At 38.4% G+C, this 27,915-nt stretch overlaps 1 protein-coding gene across 1 annotated transcript in view; it reads right to left on the bottom strand.

The window, feature by feature from the left end:
- The window catches only part of DNAH5 (dynein axonemal heavy chain 5), a gene marked incomplete at its 3' end in the record, with an annotated part of 240,126 nt that overhangs the window by 85,564 nt on the left and 126,647 nt on the right, over positions 1-27,915 (bottom strand). Inside the window, exons 44-52 of the mRNA XM_079701862.1 lie at positions 27,227-27,403; positions 26,593-26,794; positions 25,213-25,355; positions 24,187-24,321; positions 7,961-8,083; positions 7,555-7,768; positions 5,806-6,029; positions 2,881-3,079; positions 550-722 (exon numbers count right to left, since the gene is read on the bottom strand). Of these exons, the coding sequence (XP_079557988.1) occupies positions 550-722; positions 2,881-3,079; positions 5,806-6,029; positions 7,555-7,768; positions 7,961-8,083; positions 24,187-24,321; positions 25,213-25,355; positions 26,593-26,794; positions 27,227-27,403 (1,590 nt within the window). The remainder of the gene's footprint in view (positions 1-549; positions 723-2,880; positions 3,080-5,805; positions 6,030-7,554; positions 7,769-7,960; positions 8,084-24,186; positions 24,322-25,212; positions 25,356-26,592; positions 26,795-27,226; positions 27,404-27,915) is intronic.

Genomic DNA, 27,915 nt, shown 5'->3' with positions numbered 1-27,915 from the left:
CTTCATCTTGCAAAAATAAAACTGTACCATTAAACGCTCCTCATTCACCTCCCCTCAGCCCCCAGCAACCCCCATTCTTTCTGTCTCTATGAATTGACTACTCTAGGGACCTCATATAAGTGGAATCATACAGTATTTGTGGTTTTGTGACTTGTTTATTTCACTTAGCATAATGTCCTCAAAACTAATGCATTATTTTTTATAGTTATCCTTTGCATTATGCAAAATATAAGCAGACTTTGTGCCTGTGCTTTGAACTCAGATGTCAACCACATTCATTCTATGTAGTGAAAACACTGAGCTGGAAGCAGTATAGCAACAGTGAATAAAATTATCATATCACACATTTGAAGTACACCTGCTCTGATTTTAAACCTATAGGTGTGACATGTTGCATTCAGTTCAGAAATTAAATTGGAATATAGCATTGGGTTTATTTTTAAACTGAATTTTCCCCTAGAAGAAGAAAATGAAAGAGGAGGGAAACAATTCTGGTGTAAAGGCAAGTGTCTGTCATTTTGGGGGGTGCTACCGGGCGTGGCAACTGACCTTGACTAAGTGGACCATCGCATCTGCAAAGAACACCAAATCCATGCCAGCACCACGGATGCTCTCATTATAGAGCTGCAGGAACATATTCAAACGATCCTTCAGCTGGTCAAAAGATTCAACTGGCTCATAAATTTTGGGCATCTCAGTATCATCTTCCTCAGATGTTTCACCTGGCGTTGGGGAAGAAAAATCAATTAAGTTTCTTCAAATCACTGGACTTAACCACTTCCTTCAACCTAAATTAATACACTCATAGCTCTACAATTTAGCACTGAATAGCACTGATTTTTATCCAAATGTCAGAGTATGTATTTTTAGAAAAGAAAAGAAAGCAAACAGTAGTAAAAGCATTAGAATGTTTGTGATCCTATGTAGTCTTAATTCTTAAATGTATAGAAAAGGTCAATTTCAAATAATGTCATATACATTGAATTTAATTTGAATCCATAATAGACCATTGGCATTTCAAGGATCTTCCCAGAGATATTCGCTAATGAAGATTGAAAAAGTAGGGATTTAATGTCAAAATCAGCAAGAGAAATCAAAAATTAAATTATTTTTTAATAAGAATAAAAAGAAAAAGGTCACTGCATTTGCTTAGGAAAATTTTATGAGTCAGAAATTTTAAGTTAGTGGTGAGAAAAGAAGTGAATTTGGGGGAATGGAAGTGAAGGGTAGAGAGAAAATAGAAAAAATGACTTCCTAAATAAATAAACATTGAGTTATCTCACTGGGAAAAGTATTAAAATCACTAAACTTTTTTAAAAATTAGAAACACATAACATACCAGTTTAATAGTTTTCCAACTTTGACTATAAAGCATAATGCCAAAGAAAAAGCTAAACTGGGCATATGTAAATTCACTATCAGTTAACATTAGTTGAATATACTGATACAGTAACAACCTAGAAATTCACTGGGTACTAGAAGAGTGAGTGGATCTTCCAAATCTAGTAGTACATAATTACTTTCAATTGACCCTGTCCTAATATAAAGTATTTTAACCTTTTTATGACAAAGCAAGGAAATTGATTTAACATAATTATTAGGATTGGTCCATTTGCAAAGCTCCCACTAAGTGAATTTCAATAGTCACTTCCTTATTTCATAAATGTTCATTTCAAGCTTTGACAAACAAAGTGCTTTGAAGCCACGAAAGGTTCTGTGCTTCCCTCTAGACTCATTCACTCTGCCCCCAACCAAACTCCCCTCCTCCAGCCCCTGCCCCGCAATGCTGCAGTTGCACTTTGCTCCATGAAAACCGTAATCTAATTACTTATCCTTCTGAATTAGAGGAAATAAAATACATAAATTCTAATTACCTTGTAAATGCTCTTACCTTTACATGATTTTTGGATGTGTGTGACCTGATTGAAAATAAACTGTATCAGCTTCTTTGTGTGGAAGGATCAGTCCAACTGCATAGCCAGCAATAAACCTCCTTTTGCAATTGTCACTCAGAAACTTAACAGATCACATACATCCTTATCTAATCTAGTAAGGGGCAGCCTGGTCATTTTCAATCATTTAGAAGATATAAATAGCATGTGTTTAAACATGCATTTTTGAATATGAAAATTAACTTAAAATTCCTCCTCAGTATTAGAAGAGGTTTCTAAATGAAAGAAAAATATTCTACTTAAGCTCAGTTATTTCTGAAGGAAAAAAGCAATTGGAGCCCTACCTCTTTTCATAAGAAAAGTAATATATCTCAATTCTTTACGGAACCATAACCACAAAGTCTTCCCTCAACATCACCCACCTCTTTCTAATTGTATTCAACAGCCCTCTCAGAGGATGTGAGGTTTTTATTTTTATTTTCAGCACCTGGAATACTCGAGTAATAATTATCATAGTTTTGCTATGTTTCATCTGGCAGTGAGTACAAGCCACGGACTGCCCAAGCCATCCACAGATAACATTTCACTTATTCCCCACAGCGCCCCATGACTCATATATTAATATTTCCAATTTTATAAATGAGGAGAATGAGGTTCGAGAAAGTTCAGAGACTTGCCCAGGTAATGTGTGGGAGATCCCTTCCTTAAATCTACCTCTGTGTGACAGCTGTAAGCCTTTAGCACTGTCCTCTGCCATAGTATGCCTCCCAAATCTACCTTAATATCCAAGACTGATATGCATTAAAATGATTAATCTTTGAACTCCATGAGTATGCATTTATCTATTCATTCCGTATTTATTGAGCACCTAATATGTCCCAGGCTTGTCTCAGTAAAGTTTACTAAACAGAAATTCAACATCCCTGACCTGAACTTCTGTCTTCAGATATCCCTTTGGGGAATTTCAAATTCTGCTTCAATAGTTTACCTGTAGCTTCAGGTGCATCCCTCAAGAAATCCACAAAATAAGTGTCAATTCCGCAATTCACCAAGAGTTTTTTCTCTTCACCAAACTCCTCCTCCACCAAGTTTACTAAAGTCATATCAAACCAGGTCACATCATCAGACACTGTGAAACGATCGGCTATAACACGTTTACACTCATGCTTCCACAGCCTTAACAGTTCCTGTCAAAAGCATCATTAAAATGTGTTATTAATTCCCATTAAGCCAGAGTTGGGAATTCAAGTGGACGATATCACAGAGCAGCATCCTTCCTGATTTAAGATGCTACATTTTAAAAAGTTAAGATTAACACTACGGGTTTCCTTTTAACATGAACAACAGGTTTGGGAGCACATTAGAAAGAAAATCCTAGACTAATGGTTTCCATTTGGTGTGTTATCACCAAAAAAGGACACTTTGGGGTTGTCAAAATGATGTGGGAGACGTTACTGCCATTTGTACAGGGGATACAAGGATATAAAACATGTTTTGCACAGTCTTAGTATACAACAAATTGTTTATGAATATAACTGTCCTATTAAAAATAAATAAGTTAAAATATACTTAACTTCATTTCAAATTGGTTTCATTCAAATATAGTAAATAGAGAGTAGTGTATATTCATTTTCAGCCTTTAAATTAAAACAAAAACATTCCTAGACAAAATACTAAATCACTCTGAACAACCAACAAACTAATGCTCTACGTAAAAGTCTTATGTTTGTGATCAATTAGTCTGTTTGGACAAGACACCTACATTCATGTGGCCAGAGCATAATATAAAAAGTTGCATAAAAACAACTCTTACGTATGCAACTGAGATAATTACAAAGATATATTTACTTAACACAGTGTGAAGGAAATTTATGGCAAAAATCTGGAATATCTACATAAAGCAATCACCTAGTCCAGATAATCCAGGACCCAAAATTAACTGGAAGTTGAGAGAATTAATTGCTCAATATACCTGTTCCTATAGCAAGCACAACAAATGTTTGTCTAAGCTAATTATTTAATACGAAACACTGGTGGAAATTTCTTACCTTGGTAACATTTTGCAAGTTAGAAGGCTTTTAAACCATTATATTACTAATGATCAAATGTTCTTTGGTTGCCAGAAAATAAAATTTTAGTGAAATATATTGAATGATTCACTTATGACAAAAGTTCATGACAAACCAATTGCTGGACCTGTTTATGCTGATTTAAAATAAGCACCAAAAAATGGCTACTCAAAAAGTAATTTTGGAAGACTGCATTCCACAACACTATTAATTTGTCAATAACTCTGAGGGAAAAAAAATCAAGTTAACATGTTCACTGCTGTTAAGATGACTCCTGGGCTTCCCAGGTGGCGCAGTGGTTGAGAGTCCGCCTGCCGATGCAGGGGACATGGGTTCGTGCCCCGGTCCGGGAGGATCCCACATGCCGCAGAGTGGCTGGGCCCACGAGCCATGGCCGCTGAGCTTGTGCGTCCGGAGCCTGCGCTCCGCAACAGGGGAGGCCACAACGGTGAGAGGCTCGCATAACGCAAAGAAAAAAAAAATTACTCCCAATTCTCTGTAACAAGGAGAGTGAGTTTTCCCCAAAATGTCCTCTTGCAGTCAGTCAGTGTGGTTACCTACTTTGTGAGCATCTGAGGCAAAGCTGAGTTTTTTTTAATAGTCCACATTTGATGTGCCTAGTGACAGTTTGATTGATATCTCAACTTTTTCGATGTGTTTAAGTGGAGAAGTCCCCTAAAACCTATTTGCCTAACTACAACCTTGGTTCCTTTTAAAGGATGGAAAAACAGGCTGATGTTGCCTTAGCCTTATGCTTTGGAAAAAAAAAGGCATACTGCATTTTTACATACTACATACTTTATAATTTTACATATTACATACATACTGCATTTTACATACTAGAATTCCCTTTTAGTTCGAAGAGAATTCTTATAATGCTAGGAACTCTTTTATTCGAGTGTACGTACAAATGCTCCTTTTTCTGTCAAATGAACTTTCTACTCTTCTGTCTCTTTTCAGTTTTACCAATATATGTATTTCTTTTAGTACATCAAGTTATATGGAAAAGAAAGATCATGGATGATTAACAACAAAATGGTTTCATTCTTCAATTTTGAAAGTGTATTTATAAAGATAATTACTTTTTAAAGTTAAAATGTCAGGTTTATAATATGAAGTTTATCATATGAATAATAGGAAGACATATAATAAGATCAACAGGGATTCTTTCCATTATTTAGTATAAGAAAATAATGATGAAAAAACAAAATCAATTTTTCCTTTTACTCTATTCATTAGAAAATAATTGTATATAATATTTCCTTAAACATAAACCAAATTTATTTGGAATTTTTAAATTTTATTTATTTATTTTTTATTTTTGGCTGTGTTGGATCTTTGTTGCTGTGCGTGGGCTTTCTCTAGTTGGTGGCGAGTGGGGGCTACTCTTTGCTGTGGTGCACAGGTTTCTCATTGCGGTGGCTTCTCTTGTTGTGGAGCACGGGCTCTAGGCGCACGGGGTTCAGTAGTGCAGCACAGAGGCTCAGTAGTTGTGTCTCACGGGCTCTAGAGCTCAAGCTCAGTAGCTGTGGCGCACGGGCTTAGTTGCTCCGCTGCATGTGGGATCTTCCCGGACCAGGGCTCGAACCCGTGTTACCTGCATTGGCAGGCGGATTCTTAACCACTGTGCCACCAGGGAAGTCCTAATTGAAATGTTTAAAGAAAAATATTTTGGCATACTTTTCCCTTATTTATGTTGGTGAAAAGCAGCAAAGAAAAAAATATCCATGCTAAAACATCCCAAAATATTTTCATAATGCCACTAAAAATTGCATTACTAAGAATATTTAGAGTTTATAATAAATAACAAAGTTACTTGTTTTACTCTCTTATGTATCACTTACATCTGGTTCCTTGATAACCTCTGAAGTAGTGTTCAACATTCCCTGCCAGATCCTAGAAAGATCTCGAAGGTTAAAAATATAGTGGAATTTTGCAGGGGTAGGGAGCATTTTAATCTTAGTCATCTGCCATAGTCGGCGTGTCAGGGGAACTAGTTTCATCACTGAATCTCTCACTTCTTCTGAGAAGCCCCTTTGGATACAGTAGTATCCTATCCCAATCACACCTGAAAGGGGAAAAAAGTCATAACATTTTGACTGACAGTTCAAATCACCTAAGCGAAAATGAAAAACATTATAATGCAGAGTACAAAAATAATTAAACATTTTAATAGTTAACCATATATTAAAGAAATTTCTATTAATTAATGTTCTTTGGGGTTTTTTTAAACCTACAAAGTAGGTATAGTTACAAGCAAGTTAGCATTCAAATACTGAAAAGTTGCCTAAGAAATACTGTTGAAAACTCTAGCTGAACTGATTCAGTATTATTAAATGGGTAATAATGATGAATATATAAAGTTGCCTTAGAAAAAGAGAAGAAATAGGGAGGTTTCATGAATCTGCTAAGATTTCTCCATTCTTTTGTTGCCTTTCCATGCATTATAAAATATTTTAATTTACTTTACAGGTAAAATTTTCCAGGCAAAAAAGAATAATTAAAAGCAATAGTAGTCATTCCTTCTAGTCCATTTTACTTCTCCCAAGTTTAGATAATTCCCATGTCATTTGGTTTCCAAACCCACCGCTGTGATTGAAGGCAGATACTGCCATACTCCACTACCCTAGGGCACTAAGAAGACATTCTAGTCTGCCAGAAATTAATTAGGGTAACCCTAGTTAGTTTTTTCTCAGTTGCAATTTCAGAAACGGTAAATTAGTACCTAACACGAATGCATGCATAACTTTACACTTTTTCTGAAAAGAGTGATTCCATAATCAGTTTCTAAACTCATTTTCATTTCTCAGTTAAATAATTATGGTTATCAATTGCGCTAGTGTTTCTTGGGTGAATTTATTTCTGAAACACTGCATATGTAATCAATCAGTAATTTATTACAACCCTATAAATTACTCTGAGGATCAGACTCTGGCTAATCTCCACTCTGTGCAATATTATTTCTTTGGCCAAAATCATTTTATGGGTTGGTTAGGTATCAGCTACATAAACTTTTGGTATGGCATTATATCAATGCAGACCTCAAATATGTGTACCCATGAGGAAAGCATCTCATCGTGTCTAAGACTATTTAATGTTTAACCTCCTGGCTTAAGAAGCTAGCGACAGTTTCTTAAAGAAATACATAGGCAGGGCTTCCCTGGTGGCGCAGTGGTTGAGAGTCCGCCTGCCGATGCAGGGGACATGGGTTCATGCCCTGGTCCGGGAAGATCCCACATGCCACGGAGTGGCTAGGCTCGTGAGCCATGGCCACTGAGCCTGCGCATCCGGAGCCTGTGCTCCGCAACAGGAGAGGCCACGATAGTGAGAGGCCCGCGTTCCGTGAAAAAAAAAGAAAAAAAGAAAATAAAAAAGAAATACATAGGCAGAAAAAATCTACTTAGCACTCAACCCAGTACATACATAATAAAGTAAATCTTTATATAAACAAAATACACTGCTTGAGAGTGATGAAGCCCGTAGACTAAGGAACCACCCAATGCTCTTTCTGTGTTGACTTCTAGGTGGATATATTCTCACTGGAACCCAAGCAGGGATTCTTCCCTCCCATGCCCCACTGACATTCACTTTACCAAAGATCTTGTCCACAGAAGCATCAGAGGGCAACGTGCAGTTAAATATAGAGAACTGCCTCTTGAGCCTTTGGGGTATATCATTGCGTCCGCCCCCAGGATGGATCATAGCTGCTAAAAACTGTACGTCCACAATGCTGGTAAACTCCCCAGGCTTCTCTAGGTTATAAAATCCATTCTGTTCCATCAGCTGTCGTACTATCTCATTAGTAACCTAAGAAAGACAACTTTCAGAATTAAAATGTCATTCCTTTATATCCCAGGACCTAACTCTTTGAGTGTTTCCAAATAATGGACCTTATTGGAATTTAGGAATTGCAAGTTGAAAAAGTAAAAAATATTTACTCATCAAAAAATAAATCAAGGAGGAATTAGGCAAATAAAGTGCACAATAGGATCAATATACCTGGTCTCCCCACTCATTGATTATTGGCATATTCACATCATCAATAAAAACAGTCATCTTCTTTCCTGCTGGAGGGCCATATGTTGTGCCCATGCGTTTATCCACATAGTTCTCTATTGTCCTCTGTTAAACAGAAAAGTCAACAGAAACATCTGTGAAAATATCCCCTGACATGGTTAATTATTTTAAAAATCCAGGAAACTTTGAAATGACAGAAATTACTCAGAAAACCCCCAAAATGTCCCTTAATTCTGGAAAGCAGGGCATGAGGTACCTAACTTTTCTTGCATAACGTTTATAACCTTTGAAAATCTGGTTTAATTTAGGAGTAAAGAAAATTCTGATCAATGTAAATCTTGAATGGGATGAGACTCTTCTGTTTATTTCTACAGATTTAGTTTTGTCTTATTGTGCCTACGTTGGTGATAATATAATATAATGCTAACCCCCATTATTCAAAGGTTCAGTCCTCCTCAAAGTTTCCTTATAATCATAGACAAAGCTAAACAGGGCTACTGTCCAAGAGGCTTCTCAGGTCTTGCTCTGAGCTCCACGGGCTGCCATAATCTGAAGACTGTTCTCTCTTTGTTGAGAGATCTGCCAACTGGCTTCTGTAGCCTGACACAATCTGCTTTGGGCAGATGCAATCACACTGAATCACTTCTCTTCCCCTTCACAAAGTGGAGGACAATGCCCCCTCCTTTCTATCCAATACATTCTGAGCTTAGGTGGTACAGGAGGAAACTGCACTGTGCTCTATAAAAAAATGTCCTAGCAATGTGGACAGGAATACTAAAACTGACAGAAGGGGTGTTGAAAGGAGTAAGGGGGACATGAGGGAAGAACCCCAGACTATTGACTACAGTATTAACATTTCCATGGTCATAGAGTGTAGTTTGGAAATCAATCAGTTATTCAGAATGTATGTACTGAGTAAGCAGAGCCAGCACTGCAAAGAAAACAGAAAGGGCTCACACTTCTCATGCTCCAGAAACTCAATCTTAAAAGACCTCATTTTATTCCCACTGATTCATGATTTAAGTCATGTTAAAGATAATGTATAAATATAAGAGAAAGTGGAGGTGTATTGAGATAAAATGCATTCTCATCCTATCCAAAAAAGAGTTTCCTTATTTCATGAAGAGCAAACCAGTTAAAATGACATTAATAACCCTTCAAGATACAACCATGAAATAAGGTCAAGATATAAGCAAAAATCTATACATCTGTCCTTGAAAATTTCCCCAGTTTGGTAATTTCAAATTGTAATTTTCAGTCATCATTTTAATGAACAATAGCAAAAGATGTGAACATTTTTCACCATTTTAAAATAGAAAGATATATAAACATATCACACAAATTTCCCCTGACAACAGTACAATGGCAAGAAGAATTTCATATTCCCCTGACATAAAAGAAAACTGTTTAAAGTAATGTACTGGGCTAAATTTAGCTCTCCTCAATGAATTTAAATGGATAAAGCAATTAATAATCTCTTGACAACTCCCTATGGCAAACTAGAGCCTTCCAGATATTTCCTTGTCCATTAATGAGAACTCATAGGCACATGAAGATTTTATGTCTTGGGGGGCCTTCTAAGAGCTAAAAGCCATAGGTGGAACAGGTGAAATAATATGGAGTAATAGCCACATACCTGCACTTCCTTCCCCTTCATTATGACCCTAATTTCTTTGAAATAGCAGGAAATTACTAGAAGGAATTCATTTTAATATATAAAATTATTACTTTTATATATATATATAAAATTAAAACGCTAAGTTGATAAAAACAAAAACAAAGGAGGAAGAAAAATTAAATAGCTTGTGAACCTAGAAGCTGAGACTTCTTCCTGTGTTTATAACTGCTGGCCATTAAATAGTTACCGAATGAACTGGGGAGTTTGATAAGATCTCCCGAAAGCCTGAAACACAATAACTTCATGTTCTACTCCATCATAGATCTATGTGTTTGGGAATATTTAGGAAAACCGTATACTTGGACTAGCGTCTCCAACTGGACTTCCCCACTTAGATGATCCATGGCATCACAAAATCAACATATCCAAGTGCAGACGTCTCTGCCTCATCATAAAATCTGCACCCACTCCTAGGTGCTCATCTCAGGGATTAGCACCAACTACCTAAATCTCAACCAAACATTTCCACATCCAACATTGATAAGTTCTATTGCAATTTAAATACTGCTTTTTAATGTATCTCATCCTCTCTGAAAAATGATATGCCCTTGATCAGTTATTTGTCTTTCTCATATGGATTAATGTCACAACCTTTTAAATTGCCCTCCCTGCCTCCAGTCAGGCCTGGAAACTTCTTTATAGGTCATATACAATGTCTATATTGTGTGATTTACAATTCTGTCTAGACTCTTCTGTCTCCTCAAAGAAATCAGTTTAAAGAATAATTTATCATCTTTGTAGTATTCTGCCGCCCACCTTCTCCCTGGTCTCCTTGATCTACCGTCCCACCTCATCCATCTTTTTGGTGATATAAACCATAGTCCAGTTAATAAAACCAAATAGGTATATTCATTGATTTGATTATTGTCTGTCTCTCCCACTAGAATGCAAGGGAGGCAGGCACCTTGTTTATCTTGTTCATCCTTGCCTCCTCAGTGTCTAGAAAGGTGTCTGGTACAATATATTTATCAGTAAATATTTGATACATAGATCAATAAAGACAAGAAACTTGGGAGTCGTCTTTACCTTTTTTTCTCTCTCTCCTATCCCTCTCCTCCAACAATATCCACTCAACCAAAAATGAGTCCTGTCTGTCCTGCTTCTCAACCACAATTTGAACGCATCCTTGTGCTCTTTCCACTCCCACTTTTACTATCTTGGTCCAAGTCAACCTCTCTCTGGAGGAATTACTGTACCCATCTCCTCTCAAGTCTCTCTGAGTACAGCCCTCTCTCCTCCATCTGAAGCCAGAATGAACTTGCTGAGTGGGGATGTAATCCTGCGCAGTATTCCAGTGGTTCCTCATTAGTGACTTACAAGGAACACCATGATGCTCCCTGTTCACCTTCCAGTCTCAATTCTAAACATTCCTTTTTGGTTCCTCTTGGTTCTGGCCCATCACGGTCTTCATTCCTTCATAGTCAGTTAACAGTAAAACAATAAAATGATGCTCCTCTCAGACTGATTTACAGTGTTCCTTAAGAGATCCTTATTTACAAATTCCTAACATAGCCATTTCTGAGCCAGAAATCTCTCAGCATTAGTATTACCCCAACACAATTTGTGAAATATTGACTTAGATGAATGATCTTCCGTAAAAGTCACTTCTCTCAACCCAGCTTATTGGTAAAGAGTTGAAATCTCTAGCAAGGGCCTGGACTAAGGTCAGTTTATGCTGTTCTCTGAGAATAGACAATAACTTGACTCTGAAATAGGAGAATGGTAGTCAGCATGACAACATCTGAAGCAATCTATGGCACCTAAACAACTGTCTGACCTCATTGTCTGTCTAGCTCACACATACATGGGATACTAGAGTGAACCCCAGTTGTGACAGTGACATTTTAGACACAAAAAACAGATGGTTAGTCATCCAGATAGACTTAGGAATGGGGTTGAGGAAAGCCATCCTACGCTACTCTTCTTCATTCCAAATGAAAAGCTCTAAAACTAGGGCAATTCAATTTTCTGAATTAGTCTCTTAATAGACAATTCAGCCTTTGTAATCCCTAAAATATTAACATTATATAAATATTAAATTCCCCCAAGTAATGGTCAACTCTTTCATTACATTTAGTCCTGTAATTTCCTAACAAAATGAATCCCCTCCTCCTCTGGGCTCCAGGGTACTTAGATTACTCCATAAGTAGCACTTATCACATCAGCTATACTTGATTGTGCACATGTCTGTTTCCCAGCCAGGGGGAGGAACAGGTACAGCTGAGGAGGTTGTGCACTGCCCAGTTCTTGGGTTCACTATTCACATTATTGTCTCTGTGAATGGGACATAACACAAAATCTGCGTAAACTGCAATGGCCTTATGCAATAGCTCTAACTGGGTTTAAAGTTAGAAAAAAGGGCTTAAACTGCTACTTCCCTCACTTATTAGCTTTATGACTTATAAGTCATTTTAAACCACATAAGTCACTGAACCACAGCTCAAAAGTGGGAATGTATATAGAGATACATAAATCATGTATATGTATGTGTGTGTATACACACAACAGGATATTATCCATAAATGATATAATACATGTGAAGGCACTTAGTGAATTTAATGCATCATAAAAATGAAAGATATTTTGTATTACTATAGGTATCTCTATATATCAGCACTTAAACCATTTTTCATACATATTACATCCAATCAAATTGAAATATAAAATATACTTAAGTTTAGGCTTCCATGTATCTGCTATTTAGCTAAAAGATAAAAATAGAGAGCTTATGCTTTTTATTAAGAAATCCACTGTCTTGGGGCTTCCCTGGTGGCGCAGTGGTTGAGAGTCCGCCTGCCAATGCAGGGGACATGGGTTCGTGCCCCGGTCTGGGAAGATCCCACATGCTGCAGAGCGGCTGCACCCGTGAGCCATGGCCACTGAGCCTGTGCGTCTGGAGCCTGTGCTCCACAATGGTAGAGGCCATAACAGTGAGAGGTCTGCGTGCCGCAAAAAAAAAAAAAAAAAAAAAAAAAGAAATCTACTGTCTAAAGAATACCTTTCCATTTTATTGTAACTCATCAAAACCAAATGAAAACAGGCTTATATTAGTAAAGTTTAAAATTCTCAATAGCATATTATAAAAAGTAAAATTATATCAAAAATAACATGAAAATATAATATGTAACTAAAAGCTAAAAATTAAAAAAATGCACTGTGATAAATCAGCCATTTTAATATTAATAGGAATAAAGAAAAGCCATTGGAAGGATCAGGTGGGTGAACTGGAAAAGCGCAGTGGAAGACGTGGGAACTTGGTTTCTCACCCAGGTTCTGCCACCAACTATCTGGGAACTCAAATGAGTACTTCAATCTTCCTCAACCTGAGTGTGTTAATATTAACAGTGAAACCTGACATTTTTAGAGAGCTTTTTACCATAAAAAAATACTTTCACGTATTATATCTTAAGAGTCTCCTCTGGAAACTGGTTTTCAGACTATGCTCTGAAGCATAGAAAAGATTTTCTTCAATCACTCGGGCCCCTACAGGAAGCAAGAAGGAGGTTGGAAGGGATTTCAGGAGGCCAGCTCCAATTCCATCAAAGCAAATTGCTTGTTACCTGTTTGATAGGTTAGTCTTCCACGTAAGATTTCATTAGGAAAAGTGGTTCTGAGTCTAGAAAAAAATGTGGAATTTCCTTCCAAGCTCTACAATTGTCATTTTTAAAAAACAAAACCTATTGCTACACAAACATTTGTAAGACGGTTGTTGCACTCAGAATACTTTGAGATTATTTTTAGAACAGAGAAATCTTTTCAGAGATTCTCTTAAGAAATTTTTTTGTCTTATTTTCTGTATTGTTTACATTTTTAAAGCTACATGTGAATTACTTTCAAAAATAAAAAAATTAAAACAATATTTGTTTTGAAAAAAAATCATCTCTCTTAAAAGACTGACTGAAATTTCCTTAGCCAAAAAGAGGGTGACCATATAATTTTGGTCCAAACTTCATACTTTGGAGAGTAACAGGGATGCTATTCATTATTCATCTGAGACAGCAGAAGTTAACTGGACAGTCCTAGGAAAAGAGGGACATAGAGTCTGTCCTCCTGCTGATAACAGATGTGAAAGTGACACCATAGTAAAAACAAAGGAAGTTCAGATGAAAACAACCTGGGAAGTAACAGACGTATGTCCTTGACACATGTGCCATCATGGCAACACGGGAGGGATGGACGGTATCTATTTTATCATCTACAATTTCAGTTTGGTTTGGATCCAAATAAATGGGACACACAGAGACAAATGCTCAGCTCCATCAGCCCTTGTTTAGCATGAACGGCTGAAAATTATAGTGAGAAAGTTAATTACAGCAGTTTGGCTAATTGGAAGTTTTCTAAAACTAATGAGTCTAGCTTAATTGAAAGCCTTGATGCTTAGCAGTCAAAACAGGCACTAAACAGACCAGATGATCCTGTGATGCTTCTGAACAGAAAAAGAAATAGTGAAGTGTTGAGACCACCTTCTTACTGAAGGATAGGAAGGATTTGGGTTAAACATCAATAGTTGTGAATCAGATAATGGAACCCTAAAGAATACAGATGTTTATGTTTTGAAAACCTGTTTTTTTCTTCTTCTTCTAATTTATTATACTTCGATATGGTGCTGCTCCTAGAAATTTATTACATGGTTTATGAATTTGTATATTAATAAACAGGATGTTTTCTAGATTACGTGTGCCTTTTTCTAGGAAATTACTAAGTATTTCATGCTATAGAGACATAAAGCACAGGTCTTTACCACCTGAGAGGGGTAAATGTCACCAAGAGTTACTAGCAAAATATGTGACAACTCCTTGCCATATACTAAAGAATTTGGCTAGCCTTTGTCCCTGGTTCCTAGGAGGGAGCCTTTAAACCCTTGGAATTTCCCGCATAATAAGAACGGCTTTGTTATTCATCGTGGGCCCCTCAGACCACTCATGCCAGAAAGATCAAACTTCGATTAGAGTGTTAGGGCTTTAAACCACGTGATATCAGCTGACTTCCCAGGGGGAAGGGGTTTGGAGACTGACTTCAATCACATGGCCAACCAATCATGCCTATGTAATAAAACTTCAGTAAAAACTCTGGACATTGAGGCTCAGGTGAGCTTCCTGGTTGCTGATATACACAGATATGCCTGGAGAGTAATACATCCTGAGGACAAAGAAGGTTCACATTCGGGACCCTCCCAGACCTTGCCCTGTGCATTTTCTTTTGGCTGATCCCAATATCTTTTATAATAAAACCATAATCATAAGCATAGCATTTTCCTAAATTCTGTGAGTCATTCTGGTGAATTATCAAAACTGACAGGGTCACAGAAACCTTTCAGTTTGCAGCCAATTGTTCAGAAGTGTTGGTAGCCTGGGAACCCCTGAGCTTGTGGCTGGTTCTGAAATGACAGTAGTTTTGTAGGGACTCAGCCCTTCACCTGTGAAGTCTGCACTAACTCCAGGTGGTTGCTGTCAGAATTGCACTGCAGCCCTAAAGATTCAATCCACTCCCAAGAAATGTGAAGAGCTAGACAGCTACCCTACATAATGAAAAAAAAATCACACTTTGATTTAATGTTTAACAATCTCCATCCACAAGTAAGGTTATATTATAACCTTTAAAGAGATGTTCTCCAAAAGTAAAACAGTTTTAAAAATGTAAAATAGTATCAAGGGAATGTGTATAATGTAAGCACCTTGCCAGCCTAGGATAATCTAGTGTGTGGTTCCCCAAACACAAAAATACCACTGCTGAGTCACTGCAGTCTGGGGTTCACCTTCGATCCAGACCTTCCCAACACAACAGTGTGTAAATGATATTCATTAATGATAGAAGGCTAGCCAGTTTTGGAAATTCCATCTCTAACAGAGGAGCATAATGTTTTGACAGTCTTATTTAGAAACTTAATCAATGGTCTTAGTTTTTTGGCACTCTGTAGTCACCAATTATATTAAGTGATTAAAAAGTCATGATTTAGCCTTGTTCTCAAGAATTTTCATTGCTCTTTGATATTTTCATTTCAACAACTAAAGAACAATGAAGTTAATCAAAAATGAAGTTCTTTGGATTTGAATTCCCCTAAAAATTTCCCTTCCATTTTCAATTTATGAATGTACCTTTTCCTAACTCTTTTTCATATGTATCTTTTCAAGTGTACCATTTCGTACATTTCAATTTATAAAATGTATCTTTTATTAATGTATTAATGTTCTAATAAAGGTATCATAGATTATTTGCAAACAATTAAAGCATGGACTGAAGTTTAAGATGTACTCTATGGTTTCTTAAATAATTTAGGAATAGGAAAAAAGAACCAGTTAGCCTCTGCAAGCCCTGGTCAATCTTGGCAGTTCAATTGACAAAACCCATGCAAACTTGAGAGTTGTTCTCTGTTCCTCCTCAATGATACCACCATAAGCAAAATCTTTAATGTGCTAAGATTCTAAGATTGTATTCCTTGCTGCAATTGATAATAGGAGCCATTGTGGAATGTTAAGTCAGTGAACAACAAGATAAATAGGAACCAGAGACTGGAAAAAGAATAGAAACTAGATTTGAAGAGGATCAGACTTGAAGCAAGACCAGCTTCAAGATTCTTTGATGCTAATATCCTGTTGTGGAATCATGAAGTAGATTATGTAGAGGTGGATAGGGTGAAGGGAGAAAAAGGACACAACATGAAAAGTATTTCCTTAGATGTATTAGCAGCCCTTGACTCAAGAGAGAGACCAACAAAGATGACTCCAGTGTGTATATCCTAATGACTAGAATAATAGTAACACCCACAGAAAAGCAGACAGTAGGGAGAAGAAGTAGGTTTACATGGGGAATAAATAATATTTCTTTCAATTTTGGATTTTGCATGCTCACAGGCTTTTCTACAGAGATATTCTAAACAGTGTTGAGACTTTTTTTTTACATCTTTATTGGAGTATAATTGCTTTACAATGGTGTGTTAGTTTCTGCTTTATAACAAACTGAATCAGTTATACATATACATATGTTCCCATATCCCCTCCACCTTGCATCTCCCTCCCACCCTCCCTATCCCACCCCTCCAGGCGGTCACATAGCACCGAGCTGATCTCCCTGTGCTATGCGGCTGCTTCCCACTAGCTATCTACCTTATGTTTGGTAGTGTATATATGTCCATGCCTCTCTTTTGCTTTGTCACAGCTTACTCTTCCCCCTCCCCATATCCTCAAGTCCATTCTCAAGTAGGTCTGTGTCTTTATTCCTGTCTTACCCCTAGGTTCTTCATGACATTTTTTTTTTCTTAAATTCCATATATATGTGTTAGCATATGGTATTTGGCTTTCTCTTTCTGACTTACTTCACTCTGTATGACACACTCGAGGTCCATCCACCTCATTACAAATAGCTCAATTTCGTTTCTTTTTATGGCTGAGTAATATTCCATTGTATATATGTGCCACATCTTCTTTATCCATTCATCCAATGATGGACACTTAGGTTGTTTCCATCTCCAGGCTACTGTAAATAGGGCTGCTATGAACATTTTGGTACATGACTCTTTTTTTTTTTTTTTTTAGTTTCTGCTTTATAACAAAGTGAATCAGTCATACATATACATCTGTTCCCACATCCCTTCCCTCATGCATCTCCCTCCCTCCCACCCTCCCCATCCCACCCCTCCAGGCGGTCACAAAGCACCGAGCTGATCTCCCTGTGCTCTGCGGCTGCTTCCCACTATCTATCTACCTTACGTTTGGTAGTGTATATATGTCCATGCCTCTCTTTCACTTTGTCACAGCTTACCCTTCCCCCTCCCCATATCCTCAAGTCCATTCTCAAGTAGGTCTGTGTCTTTATTCCCATTTTACCCCTAGGTTCTTCATGACATTTTTTTTTAATTCCATATATATGTGTTAGCATACGGTATTTGTCTTTCTCTTTCTGACTTACTTCACTCTGTATGACAGACTCTAGGTCTATCCACCTCATTACAAATAGCTCAGTTTCGTTCCTTTTTATGGCTGAGTAATATTCCATTGTATATATGTGCCACATCTTCTTTATCCATTCATCCGATGATGGACATTTAGGTTGTTTCCAGCTCCGGGCTATTGTGAATAGAGCTGCAATGAACATTTTGGTACATGTCTCTTTTTGAATTATGGTTTTCTCAGGGTATATGCCTAGTAGTGGGATTGCTGGGTCATATGGTAGTTCTATTTTTAGTTTTTTAAGGAACCTCCATACTGTTTTCCATAGTGGCTGTACCAATTCACATTCCCACCAGCAGTGCAAGAGTGTTCCCTTTTCTCCACACCCTCTCCAGCATTTATTGATTCTAGCTTTTTTGAAGATGGCCATTCTGACTGGTGTGAGATGATATCTCATTGTAGTTTTGATTTGCACTTCTCTAATGATTAAAGATGTTGAGCATTCTTTCATGTGTTTGTTGGCAGTCTGTATATCTTCTGTGGAGAAATGTCTATTTAGGTCTTCTGCCCATTTTTGGATTGGGTTGTTTGGTTTTTTTGTTATTGAGCTGCATGAGCTGCTTATAAATTTTGGAGATTAATCCTTTGTCAGTTGCTTCATTTGCAAATATTTTCTCCCATTCTGAGGGTTGTCTTTTGGTCTTGTTTATGGTTTCCTTTGCTGTTCAAAAGCTTTTAAGTTTCATTAGGTCCCATGTGTTTATTTTTGTCTTTATTTCCATTTCTCTAGGAGGTGGGTCAAAAAGGATCTTGCTGTGATTTAGGTCATAGAGTGTTCTGCCTATGTTTTCCTCTAAGAGTTTGATAGTTTCTGGCCTTACATTTAAGTCTTTAATCCATTTTGAGCTTATTTTTGTGTATGGTGTTAGGGAGAGATCTAATCTCATACTTTTACATGTAGCTGTCCAGTTTTCCCAGCACCACTTATTGAAGAGGCTGTCCTTTCTCCACTGTATATTCCTGCCTCCTTTATCAAAGATAAGGTGACCATATGTGCATGGGTTTATCTCTGGGCTTTCTATCCTGTTCCATTGATCTATCTTTCTGTTTTTGTGCAAGTACCACACTGTCTTGATTACTGTAGCTTTGTAGTAGAGTCTGAACTCAGGGAGCCTGATTCCTCCAGCTCCATTTTTCGTTCTCAAGATTGCTTTGGCTATTCGGGGTCTTTTGTGTTTCCATACAAATTGTGAAATTTTTTGTTCTAGTTCTGTGCAAAATGCCAGTGGTAGTTTGATAGGGATTGCATTGAATCTGTAGATTGCTTTGGGTAGTATAGTCATTTTCACAATGTTGATTCTTCCAATCCAAGAACATGGTATATCTCTCCATCTATTTGTATCATCTTCAATTTCTTTCATCAGTGTCTTATAATTTTATGCATACAGGTCTTTTGTCTCCTTAGGTAGGTTTATTCCTAGATATTTTATTCTTTTTGTTGCAATGGTAAATGGGAGTGTTTTCTTGATTTCACTTTCAGATTTTTCATCATTAATCTATAGGAATGCCAGAGATTTCTGTGCATTAATTTTCTATCCTACTAATTTACCAAATTCATTGATTAGCTCTAGTAGTTTTCTGGTAGCATCTTTAGGATTTTCTATGTGTAGTATCATGTTATCTGCAAACAGTGACAGCTTTACTTCTTCTTTTCCGATTTGGATTCCTTTTATTTCCTTTTCTTCTCTGATTGCTGTGGCTAAAACTTCCAAAACTAGGTTGAATAAGAGTGGTGAGAGTGGGCAACCTTGTCTTGTTCCTGATCTTAGTGGAAATGATTTCAGTGTTTCACCATTGAGGACGATGCTGGCTGTGGGTTTGTCATATATGGCCTTTATTATGTTGAGGAAAGTTCCCTCTATGCCTACTTTCTGGAGGGTTTTTATCATAAAAGGGTGTTGAATTTTGTTGAAAGCTTTCTCTGCATCTATTCAGATGATCATATGGTTTTTCTCCTTCAATTTGTTAATATGATGTATCACATTGATTGATTTGCATATATTGAAGAATCCTTGCATTCCTGGAATAAACCCCACTTGATCATGGTGTATGATCCTTTTAATGTGCTGTTGGATTCTGCTTGCTAGTATTTTGTGGAGGATTTTTGCATCTATGTTCATCAGTGATATTGGCCTGTAGTTTTCTTTCTTTGTGAAATCCTTTTCTAGTTTTTGTATCAAGGTGATGGTGGCCTCGTAGAATGAGTTTGGGAGTGTTCCTCCCTCTGCTATATTTTGGAAGAGTTTGAGAAGGATAGGTGTTAGCTCTTCTCTAAATGTTTGATAGAATTCGCCTGTGAAGCCATCTGGTCCTGGGCTTTCGTTTGTTGGAAGATTTTTTATCACAGTTTCAATTTCAGTGCTTGTGATTGGCCTGTTCATATTTTCTATTTCTTCCTGATTCAGTCTTGGCAGGTTGTGCATTTCTAAGAATTTGTCCATTTCTTCCAGATTGTCCATTTTATTGGCATAGAGTTGCTTGTAGTAATCTCTCATGATCCTTTGTATTTCTGCAGTGTCAGGTGTTACTTCTCCTTTTTCATTTCTAATTCTATTGATTTGAGCCTTCTCTCTTTTTCTTGATGAGTCTGTCTAATCATTTATCAATTTTGTTTATCTTCTCAAAGAACCAGCTTTTAGTTTTATTGATCTTTGCTATCATTTCCTTCATTTCTTTTTCATTTATTTCTGATCTGATTTTTATGGTTTCTTTCCTTCTGCTAACTTTGGGGTGTTTTTGTTCTTCTTTCTCTAATTGTTTTAGGTGCAAGGTTAGGTTGTTTATTCGAGATGTTTCCTGTTTCTTAAGGTGGGATTGTATTGCTATAAACTTCCCTCTTAGAACTGATTTTGTTGCATCCCATAGGTTTTGGGTCGTCGTGTCTCCATTGTCATTTGTTTCTATGTATTTTTTTATTTCCTCTTTGATTTCTTCAGTGATCACTCTGTTATTAAGTAGTGTATTGTTTAGCCTCCATGTGTTTGTATTTTTTACAGATCTTTTCCTGTAATTGATATCTAGACTCATAGCATTGTTGTCTGAAAAGATACTTGATACAATTTCAATTTTCTTAAATTTATCAAGGCTTGATTTGTTGCCCAAGATATGATCTTGGAGAATGTTCCATGAGCACTTGAGAAAAATGTGTATTCTGTTGTTTTTGGATGGAATGTCCTATAAATATCAATTAAGTCCATCTTCTTTAATGTATCATTTAAAGCTTGTGTTTCCTTATTTATTTTCATTTTGGATGATCTGTCCATTGGTGAAAGTGGGGTGTTGAAGTCCCCTACTATGAATGTGTTACTGTCGATTTCCCCTTTTATGGCTGTTAGTATTTGCCTTATGTATTGAGGTTCTCCTATGTTGGGTGCATAAATATTTACAATTGTTATATCTTCTTCTTGGATCGATCCCTTGATCATTATGTAGTGTCCTTCTTTGTCTCTTCTAGTAGTCTTTATTTTAAAGTCTATTTTGTCTGATATAAGAATTGCTACTCCAGCTTTCTTTTGGTTTCCATTTGCATGGAATATCTTTTTCTATCCCCTTACTTTCAGTCTGTATGTGTCCCTAGGTCTGAAGTGGGTCTCTTCTAGACAGCATATATATGGGTCTTGTTTTTGCATCCATTCAGCCAATCTGTGTCTTCTGGTGGGAGCATTTAGTCCATTTACATTTAAGGTAATTATCGATATGTATGTACCTATTCCCATTTTCTTAATTGTTTTGGGTTCGTTATTGTACGTCTTTTCCTTCTGTTGTGTTTCTTGCCTAGAGAAGTTCCTTTAGCATTTGTTTTAAAGCTGGTTTGGTGGTGTTGAACTCTCTCAGCTTTTGCTTGTCTGTAAAGGTTTTAATTTCTCCATCAAATCTGAATGAGATCCTTGCTGGGTAGAGTAATCTTGGTTGCAGGTTTTTCTCCTTCATCACTTTAAATATGTCCTGCCAGTCCCTTCTGACTTGCAGAGTTTCTGCTGAAAGATCAGCTGTTAACCTTATGGGGATGCCTTTGTGTGTTATTTGTTGTTTTTCCCTTGCTGCTTTTAATATGTTTTCTTTGTATTTAATTTTTGACAGTTTGATTAATATGTGTCTTGGCATGTTTCTCCTTGGATTTATCCTGTATGGGCCTCTCTGTGCCTCCTGGACTTGATTAACTATTTCCTTTCCCATATTAGGGAAGTTTTCAACTATAATCTCTTCAAATATTTTCTCAGTCCCTTTCTTTTTCTCTTCTTCTTCTGGAACCCCTATAATTCAAATGTTGGTGCATTTAATGTTGTCCCAGAGGTCTCTGAGACTGTCCTCAGTTCTTTTCATTCTTTTTTCTTTCTTCTGCTCTGCAGTAGTTATTTCCACTATTTTATCTTCCACCTCACTTATCCGTTCTTCTGCCTCAGTTATTCTGCTATTGATCCCATCTAGAGTATTTTTAATTTCATTTATTGTGTTTCTAATCGTTGCTTGATTCGCCTTTAGTTCTTCTAGGTCCTTGTTAACTGTTTCTTGCATTTTGTCTATTCTATTTCCAAGATTTTGGATCATCTTTATTATCATTATTCTGAATTCTTTTTCAGGTAGACTGCCTATTTCTTCTTCATTTGTTAGGTCTGGTGGGTTTTTATCTTGCTCCTTCTCCTGCTGTGTGTTTTTCTGTCTTCTCATTTTGCTTATCTTACTGTGTTTCGGGTCTCCTTTTTGCAGGCTGCAGATTCGTGGTTCCCGTTGTTTTTGGTGTCTGTCCCCAGTGGCTAAGGTTGGTTCAGTGGGTTGTGCAGGCTTCCTGGTGGAGGGGACTAGTTCCTGTGTTCTGGTGGATGAGGCTGGATCTTGTCTTTCTGGTGGGCAGGTCCACGTCTGGTGGTGTGTTTTGGGGTGTCTTTGGACTTTTTATTATTTTAGGCAGCCTCTCTGCTAATGGGTGGCGTTGTGTTCCTGTCTTGCTAGTTGTTTGGCATAGGGTGTCCAGCACTGTAGCTTGCTGGTCGTTGAGTGAAGCTGGGTGCTAGTGTTGAGATGGAGATCTCTGGAAGATTTTCGCCGTTTGATATTATGTGGAGCTGGGAGGTCTCTTGTGGACCAGTGTCCTGAAGTTGGCTCTCCCACCTCAGTGGCACAGCACTGACTTCTGGCTGCAGCACCAAGAACCTTTCATCCACACGACTCCTCAATTTGGGATGATTCGTTGTCTATTCATGTATTCCACAGATGCAGGGTACATCAAGTTGATTGTGGAGCTTTAATCCGCTGCTTCTGAGGCTTCTGGGAGAGATTTCCCTGTCTCTTCTTTGTTCGCACAGCTCCCGGGGCTCAGCTTTGCATTTGTCCCCGCCTCTGCATGTAGGTCGCCGGAGGACGTCTGTTCTTCGCTCAGACAGGACGGGGTTAAAGGAGCCACTGATACGGGGGCTCTGACTCACTCAGGCCGGGAGGAGGGAGGAGCACGGAGTGCGGGGCGAGCCCGCGGCGGCAGAGGCTGGCGTGACGTTGCACCAACCCGAAGCGCTCCGTGCGCTCTCCCGGGAAAGCCGTCCCTGGATCCCGGGAACCTGGCAGTGGCGGCTGCACAGGCTCCCAGAACGGGAGATGTGGAGAGTGACCTGCACTCGCACACGGGCTTCTTGGTGGCAGCAGCAGCAGCCCCAGCGTCCCACGCCCGTCTCTGGGGTCCGCGCTGATAGCCGCAGCTCGCGCCCGTCTCTGAATCCCCTCTCCTCGCGCACCCCGAAACAATGGTCTCTTGCCTCTTCGGCAGGTCCAGACTTTTTCCCAGACTCCCTCCCGGCTAGCTGTGGCGCATTAGCCCCTGCAGGCTGTGTTCACGCCGCCAACCCCAGTTCTCCCCCTGCGCTCCGACTGAAACCCGAAACCCGAGCCTCAGCTCCCAGCCCCGCCCGCCCCGGCGGCCGAGCAGACAAGCCTCTCGGGCTGGTGAGTGCCGGTCGGCACCGATCCTCTGTGCGGGAATCTCTCCGCTTTGACCTCCGCACCCCTGTGGCTGTGCTCTCCTCCGCGGCTCCGAAGCTTCCCCCCTCCGCCACCAGCAGTCTCCGCCCGCGAAGGGGCTCCTAGTGTGTGGAAACCTTTCCTCCTTCACGGCTCCCTCCCACTGGTGCACGTCCCGTCCCTATCCTTTTGTCTCTGTTTATTCTTTTTTCTTTTGCCCTACCCAGCTACGTGGGGAGCTTCTTGCCTTTTGAGAAGTCTGAGGTCTTCTGCCAGCGTTCAGTAGGTGTTCTGTAGGGGTTGTTCCACGTGTAACTGTATTTCTGGTGTATCTGTGGGGAGGAAGGTGATCTCCACGTCTTACTCTTCCGCCATCTTCCCCCAGTGTTGAGGCTTTTAACACCATATATAATCTTTTTAGTTCTCCATAATTTAAGATTATATGTTATCATCTAACTAGGGGGAGATTCTATTGCAACAGAAAAATAGAGATAATGGAAGACGTATGTAGGGGATTTACCATGGCTGTGAAAGTGCACGTGAAGTTCAGTGGACACAGCAGAACAGCATGAGATTTGAGCCTCCAAAGCTTATCACAAACCTGGGCTGAATCAGCAGCACCAGTGAGCCAGTACCTGAAACATCAGCGGGGTGGTTGCAGAAGAAAAGTTCAGACTCTTGATCACATGGCTTTCAGGATCGTACTTTGACATAAATCCCTTGATCATGACCGTTTTGGCTGTTCCTTGTTCACCAATTAACAGCACAGCCTAAAACAGGAGTTGAGAAAGAAATCCAAGAAATACAATAAAAGTATTGTCATGGGCTGAATTGTGTCCCCACAAAATTTATATGTGGAAGCCCTAACCCCCAGTACCACAGAATGTGACTACGTTTGGAGACAGGGTCTTTATAGGGATGATTACATGAAAAATGAGGCCGTTAAGGTGGGCTCTTGTTCAGTGTAAGAGGCATCCTTACGAGAAGAGGAAATTTTGACACACAGAAAAACAAGGGATGCACACACAAAGACCATGGGAAGACACAGTGAGAAGACAGCCATCTGCAAGCCAAGGAGAGAGGGCTCCAAAAAAACTAAACCCGCCAACACCTTAATCTTGCATTTCAAGCCTCCAGAACTGTACAGAAAGAAATGTTCATTGATTAAGCCACCGAGCCTGTGGTATTTTGTTATGGGAACCATGGCAAAATAATACAATGATCAAAAGAGAAGGATTTCTCTTTAGAAAAACAAGTCAAAATTCACTTTCTCTCAATATATGAAAAATCATTACTTAATTATGAATTAAAGCTATTCAACTCATTAAAGCTATTCAACTCATATATTAATTTGGGTAATACATTTATTTATTCTAAACAGCAACATAAAACATTCTAAAATAAATGCAAGATGCTTCATGTTTTCTTTTTTCTCTTTTTAACATCTTTATTGGAGTATAATTGCTTTACAATGTTGTGTTAGTTTCTGCTGTATAACAAAGTGAATCAGCTATATGTATACATATATCCCTATATCCCCTCCCTCTTGCATCTCCCTCCCACCCTCCCTCTCCCACCCTTCTAGGTGGTCACACGATGCTTCATGTTTTCGAGGGACATTTTTAAATATGTTACTTTTAATAAAAGTGAAAGAGCCATACCTTGCCCTGTTTAGCGATGGTTTTAATTAGGAAGTCAGTTCTCACACTGTCAACATTTGGCACCAGGATGGAGCCATATTCGGGGGTGATATTAGATGGATACACATATTCCTCAGTACACGTCTTCCAGTGCATCCATTTACCTGAGGTGAACAGAGAACATTTACATCTTCATGTTCCTATTAATAATTTAATTCCTAATTATAATGAGCAGACTTCCTTGAATCTCATGAAGCCATCTTCCAAAAACTCCCCACAAAGTAAAATTCATTAAATTCAGACATCTAAGTATTTCAGTATGTGTTGGCTGAGTCAAAATTTCCCAAGAAACTATTCCCAAAGTGGTAATATTAGGAAATAGTAAGAAGTATCTTGGAATTTTCTTTTTAAACATGTAGGTTTTCAGTAACAAAAAGTGTGTATAAAAATACAGGGCAAGGGACTTCCCTGGTGGCGCAGTGATTAAGAATCCACCTGCCAGTGCAGGGGACACAGGTTTGATCCCCTGTCCAGGAAGATCCCACATGCCACAGAGCAACTTAGCCCGTGCACCATGACTACTGAGCCCGCGTACCACAACTACTGAAGCCCGCGTGCCTAGAGCCCATGCTCCGCAACAAGAGAAGCCACCACAATGAGAAGCCCACGCACTGCAATGAAGAGTAGCCCCCACTCGCCGCAACTAGAGAAAGCCTGCACGCAGCAACAAAGACTCAGTGCAGCCAAAAATAAATAAACAAATAAATAATTTATTAAAAAGAAAAATATAGGACAGTGATAGTCGTATGTACCTAAAATCATTTTTCATTACGTACTTCCCTAACTGTAAAACCAAAAATAAAATATCCTAGGATGCCATATATAAATATTATGTATATTTGTACTTCATATATGTGTATATATGTACTTTATATATATGTATGCACATTTAAATAAACAAAGTATTGCAATACATGCATAGACAAAGATGTATAGATATACACACCTATTTCATAAAAATATACCTACTTTGTCATTTTTTTATAAGTTGCTGATTATATCGAATGAATGGCTGAAATGGATCTGATTTGGTGATTTTTTTAATTTGTTTTTATTTCATTAAAATTTCAGTACACGGTATATTTAACAAGAAAATGTGCATTTGGAACTCGATTGAAATAAATATTTGAAAAAGAAATAATTGACTCTGTTTCATACACACATAAACATTTCCATTTCAATTTTACAGCCAAGAGTTTTAATTACCATTTATAAATATAGATGATAGCTAGCTAGATGATAGATAGATGATAGGTACATAGATAAATAGAGTGTAAATAGTAGCCATTTTGGAAAAAACTGGTCCCACGTGTGATGGATGGATAGAAGAGAGGGGCTCACCATCAGATGCGACGTAATAGTCAAACATGGTGTCGTCAGGCCCTGCTAGAGGCGGCAGGTCCAAGGCCAGCCTCTCCTGGGAGCCCAGCCAGTGCTCCATGCGGCGCCAGCCATCCAGTTCCAGCACTGCCCCGACGCTCCACATCAGGGAGAAGACGTACAGTCTCCCCAGGTGCTCCGGCGTGACCTCCCCACCTTGTTCCTGAGCACAAAAGAAACTTTTCTTTTACTTACTTAATTCTCAAACCAAAACTTGGCTTTGACATTTTAATGAAAATAGCAAAGATCTAAAAGGGATAACAGTTTTCCCCAAAAACAAGAACGAGGGAAAGATGAATAAAACTGGAGAACAAATGCAGAACTGATCTCTGGGAATACCAAGCTGGTCTCCAAAATAAATTTTGAATGCTTGTTAGATGACTGCGTACCTGCCCCTAATCCACAAATCTGTGGTTTGCTTTGTGGGGGAAAAAAAAAAAAAAAGAAATGAAAGAAAAACACAAAATATGCAGTGTCCATGTTTGAAACCTCCCCACTTCCCCATGGTTCTAAGAATCATGTTCAAATATCACAGACCTTGCACAGTATGGCTCAGCTAAAAGGAGAGAGAGTTCTAGAAAGTTGAGCGATTTACCTTGGAAGGGATCAGGCCTTGAAGCATGTTGATGCTTTGCATGATCACAAAGGCCTCCAGCATCTCCATCTGGTGTTCTAAGTTCTGAATACTGAAGTGATACAGGTCTGGAAACGACTTGGTGTACAGCTGACGAAGAATTTCAGCTTCTTGAGGTGAACGTTTTTTAAGAAAACCCTGTTGGTTTGCAGATGAATGCATTAATTAAATTTATTAGCACACCAGAAAAATGGCCATTTTTGGACAAAAGTTTTCTAAATATCGGTTAACAATAATAATAATAATATCTAATGATTATACTGCACTTCTGATGTACCAGACCTTGATATAAATTCTTTCATGTTTTACCTCATTTAATGCTCAAAACAACTCTGTGAGGTAGGAATTGTTATTATCCTTTTACAGATGAGGAAACTAAGGCCCAAGGAGTTTAAGCAACATGACCAGGATCCCACAGCTGGTAGGTGTCAAAATTCAAACCCAGAGTCTGATTCCAACATCCCTACGTTCAGCTACTACACTACACATAAGCTCAGGTCTTGAAGCAAGATGGAGGGAAAAGTCTTCGGCTCTTGATTAAAATCTGCTAGGAGAAAATGAGGAGGCATATACATGGAAATAACTTAGAAAAAGAAAAAGGAATAAAACATGAACAAAGGAAATCCATCCCCAGATTTTTCAAAATAGGA

This window comes from Hyperoodon ampullatus (genome assembly GCF_949752795.1).
Source record: "Hyperoodon ampullatus genome assembly, chromosome: 4".
NCBI classification, from domain to species: Eukaryota; Metazoa; Chordata; class Mammalia; order Artiodactyla; family Ziphiidae; genus Hyperoodon; species Hyperoodon ampullatus.
The sequence above is the reverse complement of the archived record's forward strand: the minus strand, read 5'-3'. Positions and strand labels throughout refer to the sequence as shown.